The sequence below is a fragment of the Eimeria necatrix genome, genomic scaffold (genome assembly GCF_000499385.1).
Source record: "Eimeria necatrix Houghton genomic scaffold, Enh_scaff76, whole genome shotgun sequence".
Taxonomy (NCBI): domain Eukaryota; phylum Apicomplexa; class Conoidasida; order Eucoccidiorida; family Eimeriidae; genus Eimeria; species Eimeria necatrix.
Window position 1 is genome coordinate 25,817 of NW_013654583.1, and position 11,390 is coordinate 37,206.

Here is an 11,390-nt window from a genome sequence, read left to right on the forward strand (position 1 = left end):
TCTTCTGCGTCGCTGCGTCGCAGCAAATGCATGCACTGCTGCATGCATGCAGCAGCAGCAGCAGCAGCAGCAGCAGCAGCAGCAGCAGAGTGAGGGCGTGCTGCAGCTCGGCTCGACCAGCTTAAAAAGTAAAGCCCTTTACTAGACATCATTTCGGGATCTGCTTCCAGCGGGCCTACAGGAGGAAGCGACGCACATGCCGGAGGAGGGGCCCCCTGCTGCTGCTGCTGCTGCTGCTGCTGCTGCTGCTGCTGCAGCAGGCCCGTGGCAGCTGCTGCCGCCTTTCCGGCCACTTGCTGCGCCTGCTGCAAACGAGGGCACCAGCGGCCCCGCAATTTTGCTGCGCACTATTGCGTCGAAGCGGGAGGAGGTGGACAAATCCCCAGCAGCAGCAGCAGCAGCAGCAGCAGCAGCAGCAGCAGCAGCAGCAGCAGAATCACTGCGGAGAGCAGGCCTCTCATCTAGGGGCTCCTGCGATGCCTCGCCGTTCGCGCTGCAGCCCAGTGCTGGCTTCGACCTTCTGTGCAAGACACGGCTCTAAACCCTAAACCCTAAACCCTAAACCCTAAACCCTAGCAACTGATACGGGCTTCGTTGAACGCAGCAAAGGCCCCTTTTCTCAGCCTGTAGCTCTAAGACTCAAGGGGTTAGGGTTTAGGGTTTAGGGTTTAGGGTTTAGCGCACCTCTTTGCCTCCATAAGCCGATCGCCCTGTCCCTCGTCTCCCTGCTGCGCAATTCGCCTGTCTTCAAGTTGCATGTCCTGCGCGGGCCCAAACCCTAAACCCTAAACCCTAAACCCTAAACCCTACACCCTAAACCCTAAACCCTAAACCCCGAACCTGAAACCCTGAACACCAGCAAATAACTCCTCGTGCCCCGAGCGCAACCCCCCATCACTCTACCGCCTAGGCACTGAGCTCTAGAGCTGAGGGTTTAGGGTTTAGGGTTTAGGGTTTAGGGTTTAGGGACCTTCATGCTGAGGGCCAGAGTCTCGAGCTCCGCGTCTTCTGACACTCTTTCTCGCGGGCGGTGCCGCACCGCCGGACAGCCTGGAGCTGCTTCTCTTTTCATGAGTTCATTCTGCAGCAGCAGCAAAGAAGCAAACAGAGACGCTGCAGCAGCAGCAGCAGCAGCAGCGCAGCAGCAGCATTGCAGCAGCAGCCGCAGCAGCAGCGCAGCAGCAGCGCAGCAGCAGCGCAGAAGCGCCGCAGCAGCGCCGCAGCGGCGCTGCTGCAGAGCCGCAGCAGCGTCGCTGCTCGCAGGGAAGCCCAAACCCCAGACCCTAAACCCTAAACCCTAAACCCTAAACCCTAAACCCTAAACCCTTCCTCCTCACTTCAATGGCACACAAAAAGTATTGCTGGGGACCCAAGACGCTTCCTGGCCGGCAAATTCTGTTCCAACCAATCCAAGGAAGTGCTGGAAATCTGAAAGCAAAAGCAGCAGCAGCAAGCTTCGGGTGTACGTACACCACAAGCAGCAGCAGCAAGCTTCGGGTGTACGTACACCCCAAGCAGCAGCAGCAAGCTTCGGTTGTACGTACACCACAAGCAGCAGCAGCAAGCTTCGGGTGTACGTACACCTCAGCCCCAGCGTGCTGCATGTGCGCTGCGCTGCGGACGAGCCGGCTCGCGAATCAGGGTTTAGGGTTTAGGGTTTAGGGTTTAGGGTTTAAATACTTGTGGTTTTTGATTGCGTAACAGCCTATCAGAGAGCCTGTCCGGCCAAGCCCGGCTTTGCAGTGTACAGCCACCGCGCCGTCGCATGCTTCGCAAAGCTTCAAAAACTTGTCCATAATATCTCTGCAGCAAACCCTAAACCCTAAACCCTAAACCCTAAACCCTAAACCCTAAACCCTAGAGGCGAACGCGCAAAGCCTCCCGCGTTGGCCCCCCACTCCCTCGCCTGCTGGTCGCGGGCGAGCAGCTGCTGCAGGCGCCGCTGCTCGGGGCCCGGCGCTAACTAGGGTTTAGGGTTTAGGGTTTAGGGTTTAGGGTTTGGGGACCTGGGGGGACAGGTGCCGTCGACGAAGAAAAGGTCTTGGTGGTCTATGCCCGCCTCCTTGAAGACTTCAGAGTCGTACATTTTTTTGTTAAGTCGAATGACAAGTTTGATGTTAAGTTTTTTGAAGACGCGGACATAGTAGGAGGGGTTGCAGCCGCCGTTGCTGCCGCTGCTGCTGCTGCCGCTGCTGCTGCTGCTGCTGCAGTCGCTGCTGCGCCGCGGGCACATCGCAGCAGCACCTACTGAGGGGCAGCTAAATGCCAAAAACTTTCCAGGAATTACCCAACTCATATCTCCATTTTCCAGTCTTTCGTAGTGTTCATACTGGGCGTGGTTGAAAGAAGACAGGCTGAACCACCCCAGCTGCAGCAGCAGCAGCAGCAGCAGCAGCAGCAGCAAACCCTAAACCCTAAACCCTAAACCCTGGCGCACGCGTCCGGCGCGCGCAGCCGCCGCGCGCGCAGCTTCACTTAGGAAAATTTTGAACATTTTGGAACATTTTTGGCCAATTTTTGCGAATTTCGGAACAATTTTAAATTATTTTTGAATAATTTTGAATAATTTTGAATAATTTAAAACAATTTAGAATAATTTAGAAGAATTTAGAAGAATTTAGAAGACTTTAGCGGACCTGCATGGCGTAGGCGAGCCCCTGCAGGCAGTCCAGCACTGTGAGGCGGAAGCTGCACTGCGAGTAAGTGGCGTCTCTGTAAGAAGCTAAATAAATATTTGTTTTTAAAAAAGGCTCAAGAGCTTCATCTGGAGACTTTGCTGCTGCAGCAACGAGAAAGCTGCACAGCAGCAGCACGGCGTTCGTCACGTGCTGCGGCGAGTACGAGCTGTAGTGCACCAGCGCCTTCCCCTGCAGCAGCGGATTCGCCAGCTGCAGCAGCAGCAGCAGCAGCAGCAGCAGCAGCAGCAGCAGCAGCGGGAGCGACGGCGGAAGACGGTGGGACAGAAACTCCCATAGCGCGAGCGAGAGGCCGCGGCTGTTCCCGAGCGCGAAGAGGAGGAGTTGGCCAGGATCTGCTGCTGCAGCAAACGCAGGAGGAGCTGCGCACGGGCCGCAGCAGCGGCGCTGCAGCAGCAGCACTGCAGCAGCGCTGCAGCAGCAGCACTGCAGCAGCGCCGCAGCAGCAGGCCGGCGAAGGCGAGAAAGCGGCGCCGCTGCGCCGGCCAAAGCCCCCCCTGGAAGCCCCTTGGGTGCAGCAACTGGGAAGAGAAGCAGCAGCAGCCTACAGAGCGCCGGCTCGCAGGGGTTCCATCTGCTGCAGTTGGGAAGCTGCTGCGCTGCTCCCGTCCCCCTGCTGCGCGCAGCGGCCTTTTTGCTGCTTCGAGTGCCCCACAAAGCTCCACTGCTGCCTAAAAAGACCCTTAAGAAGCTGCTGCGGCGTCTCGCGCTGCGCCTGGCCGCAGCTGCGCACAGGAACACTGCAGCGGGTTGTCTGCCTCGGCGCAGCTTGAGTGACTCACAGCCACACTGCTGAGGTGCGGCGCCCCGCCTTCTTGAAAGGCGCTGCGCAAAGGAAAAAATTGCAAAAATGAGTTCGAACAAACTGTGGAAACTGGCGATGCGGCGGCGGCGGCGCTGCAGCGGGCGGTGAGTGCCGCGTAAGGCTGGAGGCAGCCCCGCTCCCGCTGCTGATCAGCAAGTTCAAGACGCCTTTTTCCGCCTTTCGGAGAGGCAAAATGCGAAAAACAAAAGAAAATCACTGAATGCAAAACAATTCAGTCGAAGGAAACTCAGATCCTCTCGAAACCTGCACGCAAACCCCGCTGCTTCCCTCCTCCATCGCGACTCCTCCACGCCGCGTCGCCGCGCTCCTTTCCACACTTCAGCTTTCCATCTCCTTTTTTCCGAAAGAATTCGCAAGAAAAGCTCAAGAGGGCCCTAACTCCGGGGCCAGATCTTCCAGCGCAGCCCGCCTGCGGCGGCTGCAGCAGACCGCTGGCTAGTTCGTTTCCCCCGCGGTCTTCTGCGGGTTTCCCGCGCTCCTGCACTTTCCACGACAATTAACTTGAAAAAGCAACTCGCAAAACTTTTCCCGAAGACCGTTCAGCCGGGGAACTCAGCTGTTCCAGCAAGACACTGCACACGCCTAGCGCTGGCCGTTGAACTGCTTGGTTTGAACTCCAGAGCCAGCTGCAGCACTTCTGCACTACTTCTTTGCTTTCGCTGCTTCGCCGGAACTATTCTGGAAAGAAGCTGCTGCTGCTGCTGCTGCTCTCTCGCTGCTCGGCTTGTTTTGAAAAGCTCGCCAGCCAGCCAACAGCGAGCAGTGTGTTCCGCCATCTTTGGTGGTTTGTGCACTTTTAGGCTGTGCAGCACTTCCGCTAATCAGCAGCCCCACTCAGACAATAAAGGTTAGTCGAGCAAAGTGGAAACCAGCCACCAAAAGATGAAATGGGCGGGTTCTCCTGGCCCCTTCAGCCGACTTTTCGCAGGACTTCTCTGCTTTTGGAACTCTGTTGCTTAGAAGCATCATGAGTTCTCGAAATGGAAAGAAATCGGGAAGCTGCATGCTCCAGAAGGCGCTCTGGGGAGCCTAGTTAGGCCGCCTCCGATGGAGTAACACCTCCCACGCCATCCTGTGCAGCTGTTTATGTTCCTTGTAGAATGTTTATAATGTTTCCTTGTAGTATCTTTATAATATATTGGACATAAAAAGTGCATTTTCCGCAGAGCTGCGTATCTTAAGAAGCGGGAAGAGCCAGGTTGCACTGCTTGTGTTTGCACCGACCTTTGCGTTGCGGAATACGAAGTGAAGGTACTTAATGGAAAAGGAAAATCTTTTGTTTTGTTTTTCATTGGGAGAAAACTCATGGAATACATGTGCTTTGGCGACAAATTTGCATGCATGCATCACAAGTGCCTCCTGCGGCGAGACCTGTGAAAGCTGCATTTGCTGGAAACATCTTTCGGTCGTTTCTGGGTGAAGACGAAAGCGCCGGCCAGTTGTGTATTACCTGTGCTTTGTGCATGCACTTGATGTCGCCATTCTTGAGTTCGCAAAGGGAGAACAATCAAAAAGGACTTTATCTTCCAAAGAGTTTGTTCGGAGTTGCAACAGAAACATGAAAAGTGCGGGTCAGCCGATCCGCTACCCGCGGGCAAGCCGGCCTCTCGCTGCAGCTTCCCTCGTGCATGAGCCACACAGTCTACTGCGCAGTCTTCTGAAGCATTTATTCATGTTTAATTCACGAATTGGCAATTCTTGTGCACAAGTTCACCTAAGAAAGCTGCAAGATCACCCACTTCATCCCCGTGATGCCCTGAGTGCGCAGGTCTTGCGGGCAGTCCAGAGTGGGGCCCCCGTGCATTTCGAGGGCGGCTGCAGCGCAGCGCAGCAGAGTGGCTGTTGCTGCTGCTGAGGGCGGCCAGTGGACCAATGGTCCAATTCCGGTCTGCCTAGCCAAAAAGGCAGCGTGCGCTGCTGCTGCTGCGAATTGAAAGAGAGGAGCTGCCGTAGCGAACACAGTCTGCCAGTTCTTGCTAGAGTGCGCGGTAGCTGTAGGGCTGGCTAGCTGGGTGGCTAGCTGCCTAGCTAGCTGTGGCTCACCGGTTCTGCCTGCAGCTGAAACTGCTTCATTTAAGATGTTCAGCAGCTGCTCCAGCTCTAGAAATCTGCTGCTCTCAACGACCACCAGCCGCCCTCCGCTGCTAAGGACTCTGGCAGCAGCAGCAGCCAGCTGCAGCAGCTCGGCAGTGAAAGCTTGCACCAAGCCCTGTCTGTGGGGTGCAGGGGGGTCCATAATGACAATATCAAACTGGGCTTCTGAGGTGCAGCAGCAGCAGCAAAGCATAGGCACCCAGACTAGCAGCCGCAGGCAGCAGCAAACGGCGCTGCAGGCGCACCAGCGGTGATGACCAATGGTCCACTCCCTTCGAAAGAAACGAGTGGGATGCAGAAACAAATAAACTAAAACGAAAAACTGAAATGCAGTGCAGGCGAGACTTACCTGCAGGAACTTGAGCTGCTGCTTCCACAGGAGCAGCTGCTTCTGCAGTTGCTGTTGCGTCTTTGTCTAGACAAGAAGGCCGGGAGGGCCGCGCTCTGTGCCGCAGCCACTGGAGGGCGTCAGCCTGCTGCAGCAGCAGCTGCTGCTGCAGATTGTTCTTCTTTGCTGCTGCTGCTGCGAGCTCGAGAGACAGACCCGAAACGTCCACACCGACACATCTCTGAGCACCTCCTCGCCGCAGCGCCCCGATGCTGAATGCTGCAGCAGCACGAGCCAGCACAGCAGCAGCAGCACAGCAGCAGCAGCAGCAGCAGCACCATTTTACGTATTTTGCAGCCGCTACCTTTTGGCCGCAGGAAGGGCTCGCGCTCGGCGCAGCTTGAGCAGGCCCCAAGAACTCGACGCACGTAGCTAGCTGCTGCAGCTAGCTGCTGCAGCTAGCTGCAGCAGCTAGCTGGACTGCAAAGCACTAAGTACTAACTAGCCTCGAGCTGCTGCTGCGGGAGCAGCACCTGCGGAGTGGCAGTGGAGGTCCAACACCCGCGAGCCACGAGCGAGCTGAGCCACGGCCTCCCGAACCTCCCGCCGGTCGTAGTACCAGCCTGCATTCAAAAGTGCGCAGCGCAGCTAGCTACGCCAGCTAGCTAGTCGCCAGCTAGCCACACCAGCTAGCTAGTCGCCAGCTAGCCACGCCACCAGCTATTCACGCCAGCTAGCTAGTCGCGCCAGCTAGCTAGTCACGCCAGCTAGCTGGTCTAGCCAGCGTGCTGCTCCAGCTAGCTAGCCACGCCAGCTTGCCATGCAAGGTAGCTAGTCGTGCTGGCTAGCCACCTCAGCTAGCTGGCCATGCCAGCTAGCCGTGCCAGCCAGCTGGCCACTCCAGCTAGCCACGGCTAGCGAGCCAAAGGGAGCTCTCCGCAAGCAGCTAGCCACAGACACTAGCCAAGGACGTCTCGCCACAACAAACGAACCATCTAGCCACATGTTGCTAGTCAGAGGCAGAAACAAATCCAGAACTAGCAGCAGCTAGCCAGTAACAGCCACTGGTAAGCCACGAGCTGCCTATGGAAGTGCTGTCAAAGAAGCACTTCGCCAGTTTCATTTCCCTTCAATTCGAAAAGAATTAAAAAAGAAGTGATTAATAATAAGCAAAGAAGAATCAAATGAGAAAGATCTAACCAACCTGTGTCTGGACTGTTCAGCAAATCAACGGGGAAGGCGCTGCCGCCTTCTTCTATCCACTGCCAACCGGACAGTTCCCCTGAGCGCAGGCCTCAAAGCCCACAAAACCCTAAACCCTAAACCCTAAACCCTAAACCCTAAACCCTAAACCCTAGCCCCGCTGCAGCAGCAGCATCGGCCTACCCACCAGCAACAACTGCAGCATACTGCTTCATGGAAGGGTCCCGCTCCAGCTGCCGCAGAAAGCTGTCGTTGCGCAGCACCACAGCTGCGGGCTGCAGCAGCTGCTGCAGAGCTGCAACAAAAGGTGCAGTCAGCAGCTCGCTGCCTGCAGCACGCACCACCCGCAGCCGCACAAACTCACCTAGCCCCACCAGCCCCTGCGGGGCCCCCTGAGGGGCCCCCTGAGGGGCCCCCTGGGGGCCCCTTTAAAACTCAGCAAGCCCCACCAGCGCCTGAGGGGCCCCCTGAGGGGCTCGCTGGGGGGCCCCCTGGGGGTCCCTGTGAAAGTCAGCAAGCCCCACAAGCCCCTGAGGGGCCCCCTGAGGGGCCCCCTGGGGGCCCCTGTAGAACTCAGCAGGCCCCAGCAGCCCCTAGGGGGCCCCCTAGGGGCTCCTTCGGAACTCAGCAAGCCCCAGCAGCCCCTACGGGGCCCCCCAAAAGCCCCAGAGGGGCCCCTCTGGTGTTTCTTGTGTGGAACTTGGGGCTGCCTTCAGGCGCTGCTGCGGGGAGCAGGAGCTGCTTGCCTCTTGTGAGCTGCTGTACAGACACTGCAGCTCCAAAAAGGTCCACGACAAGTCCAGGAAGTCCGTCACTTTCCGCATTAACCAATCGGTAAAAGCCCCGGGGAACAGCCCCAGGAGGCTCTGCATGCAGTGCATGCGCTGCATGCACTGGCTGCTGTGGGGGGCCCCGGGCCCCCGGATCTTCAAGAAAAGCCCCTGGGTGGGGCCCAGCAGATTCTGCACAAGACAGAAACACTGCAGGCGGCAGCCCCCGGCGGCGGGCTGCTGCTTCCCGCAGCTTTTGCTGCAGGAAATCTGAATTCAGAACAGTGGAGGGGCTCAAGTCTTCAAGCACTCGAGCTGCAATGAGGGGCCGCGAGTGGAAGAGGCCGCAGCCGAGGTACTCGCCCGTGTCGCTGTCTACTATGTTCACCGCCAGGGGCAGCAGACTGCCGCGCTGCTGCTGCTGCTGCTGCTGCTGCTGCTGCTGCTGCTGCTGCTGCTGCTGCTGCTGCTCGTGCTGCTGCTGAGCCGCGTCTGCAGCGGCCGGCAGCTGAAGGCTCTGCAGCTCCGTGAAGTTCTTTATGTCGTGCGCGAAAATCCAGGGGGGAAGCGAACGTTTCCTGCCGCTGCTGCTGTTGCTGCCAGCAGGCTTGCCGCGCCGCTGCAGCTGCAGCGTGGGGCGGGATTCCGGGATATCTGCAGAAATATGCAATAAACAGCTCAAATTTCTAATATATTTTATGTCTCAGCTCTCAGAAAAAGGAAAGCATAGAGCATATAAGCCCACTGCGCGCGTAGCCACCACCTAGTAACCGGTAGCCACCGACCGAGGGAAGCAGAAAGCTTTTCCGTACCCTGGAAGCCCCGAAACTCATCCAGTGATGTCCACACAGTGCATGGCCCCTGAGATCTGCCCAAGTCGCCGCGTGTTGCTGCCCCGCGGCCAGTTTGGGTGGAGGCATTTCGGTGTGTCTGCCTCAAAGGAATTCTGTTTAGCCGCAGCAGCAGCGGCCGCGCTGCAGCAGCGGCCATCAGCGGCCAGACGGGCCTTGCTGCTGGCAGCAATAAGCCAAAGAACTTTAAATGAAGACGCTAGGTGGCCACGCCGCGTAGCTGAACTCCCTCCAAGCCGCAGCTGCATCGACTCTGGTCACGCAAAGCCCAGCAATAGCTGGAAAGAGCTCGAGGTCACTTCCCGCCTGGACCTTCTATGTGCGGACTGTTAGCAAGTATTCAACTCAGAGAAGCTGGGGGAATTTAGTGTTCAAATGAGCTCGCCTTTGGGGGCGGAAAGGCTACAAGCCCTGGCTCCTATGTGGAACGCAAAGCACCGAATTGGTAGCTCTCTTGAGGGCTGCGATTTGTTCAATATGAGGTATTTCCAGCTCTTGAGGTTAATAAAACAAACTTTTCAACAACATGCTGTAGACACCTGCGGCAATGTTGTCGCCACAGCCAAGAAGCCCCACGCGTTGACCGCTGCCTTGAACACCATCGCTGCAACACATCACGACTATGTGATGCTTCTTGAAAAAAAAGAGTAGCAAATGTGTAAGAAATTATAATATCTGTCCGGCATAGATGGCACTGTAGAGAAAAAGGATTGAAACTTTCTAGGAAGCCGTAGTCACGAAGTCATATGCTCTGAACAGGATCAGCAGGAGTCGTCACCGCTCTTCTAACGGCTCATTGGCCTTGTCTACCATTGAAATGGCCGAAGTTACAGGTGTTACGTTTATTTTTCAAGATCCCATACTGCAAAGGAACAGGTGTAGCCCAAATAACTGGGCTTTGGGGAAACGTGCTCGAGCCTCCTCTGTCCACGGCATATTGCACACAAGATTCAGCGAAGAAAGCTGCTTAACCAGTGAAATGTTTACTGCTGCAGTGCAATCTGGCCATTCTAGCGGTTTCCGTTGCAGGTTCTGGGCAGATTCTTAAGTTCCGCCTTCTCTTTGGCACCAAATGCTGAAATCATTGAGCTGCAAAGCATAGTGCTGGTATTCCAGCGACTGAGTTAGTATTCAGAGAATTTCAGAAAAGAAGAATTCGTTCAAGAGTGGCACGGATTGTAGGAGAAGGAGCAGGAGGCTCGGCTATGGGCAGCCAACGAACGGCGGAACAGCCCGTTGTGAGCTTTTCCTGAGAATGTCGAAGCCAGATGAAGTGAAGCTAACTCTAAAGCTCGTATGTCATTTACAAATAAGAGCCTGAAGCCGAGCTTAGTGGCATGGAAAGGCTATGTGGAAAGAAAACGACCGAAAGTGATGTGTCACTTCCCTGTGATGTGACCAATGGAGCTCCTCGTCTTACTTTACTTCCCTGAATGTATCTGCATTGCTTTTCAAGCTGCATCCAGGCTTTCAACTGGTCAGAGATGGAAAGAAATGTGCTTTTTTAGTCCGAATCTTTGTCAAAGAAGGAGTTAGAAGAACTCCTTCTTTGATGCCTCAAGTCGTGGACTTGGCTGCAGTGCCGTGAGCTGATCAGCAAGCTACAATTTAAGTGACTAAACCTTTAAGTGTGGTCACTCAAGTTTGCCTGTCGAATACTTCTCAGATTCAAGTCAACACTGGGGATTATCCACCGAGTTTCAACTGCACCGAAGGTTTGCTGACAAAGAGGTCACTTTGAGTCAGCTCTTTTTTGAAAATGCTTTTTCAATAAGTGAGATCAAAAAAATACACAGAAGACATGTGTTCTTCGCGTGCCAGACTGGAAGTAGATTAGATGCATCACTGGAAAAACGACATGAATTCTTGTCGTGTTCTGTTCTAATAGAGCCCATATGAGGGCGCAAGATACTAATCATATGCGTTTCCAGTGTGTTAATTATATATGCGTTTCCCTTGTGTAGAAAGCTGCATATGAGCAGAAGCATTCGGTTTGCTGGAACGAAGGCGGTGCAGGTGTCCTGGCGTTAAGAGCAGAAGTTAACGCCAGCTCTCCCTGAAACACCACTTCCTAAAGTAAGATGCAGTTGGCCGCTAGACCTCTGCGTGTTTAATGGCTAGATCCCTGTACAGTTCTCCGTAAGCTATTGGGGCGAGCGATTAAAACGGGAACTGGTGCCCTCTCTTTAGCCTGAGGATTCTGCCTACACGTTGGCTGCAATGAGAGCCTCCTCTGGTTGCAAGGATTGTTGCAGGATTAGTAAAGTTGTGGCCTTTCGCTTAATGAAATGCAGAGCAGAGGTGAGCGACCAGACCACTGTGGTTCGTCTGCACACCAACTTACAGGACGCGTCTCCAGACCAACCGTTTGGTGGCAGTAGTCACTCCAAATTGCTTTGCTTTTAAATATATTGGCAGTTTGGAGCAAGTAAGTGCATTACTGAGACGTATGCAGCTACGGCGGGAGCTGCAGCCGCCTCGATAGTACCGACAGGCGCCTCGTCAGTAATGTTCCCGTCTTCTTAGCATAAGCTGCACTGGTAAGTTTCACCGCTTCTAGACATTCTATCTGTGAAAATATGAATGACGGTAACTGCTTGTAAACAGAACAGAACAAAAAGT

General features: G+C 55.3%; 1 protein-coding gene across 1 annotated transcript; it reads right to left on the reverse strand.

The window, feature by feature from the left end:
- Positions 1–141: 141 nt before the first annotated feature.
- On the reverse strand, positions 142–8,907 carry ENH_00075110 (dual specificity protein phosphatase CDC14A, putative; the record flags this gene model as incomplete). Its single annotated transcript, XM_013582848.1, has 16 exons — positions 142–520; positions 685–761; positions 971–1,081; positions 1,338–1,428; positions 1,681–1,803; positions 2,007–2,368; positions 2,637–2,888; positions 5,258–5,337; positions 5,566–5,781; positions 5,966–6,223; positions 6,478–6,567; positions 7,149–7,226; positions 7,335–7,475; positions 7,597–7,648; positions 7,796–8,571; positions 8,730–8,907. The coding sequence occupies 16 exons, from the start codon at positions 8,905–8,907 to the stop codon at positions 142–144; spliced, it is 3,264 nt and encodes a 1,087-aa protein (XP_013438302.1).
- Positions 8,908–11,390: the final 2,483 nt, after the last annotated feature.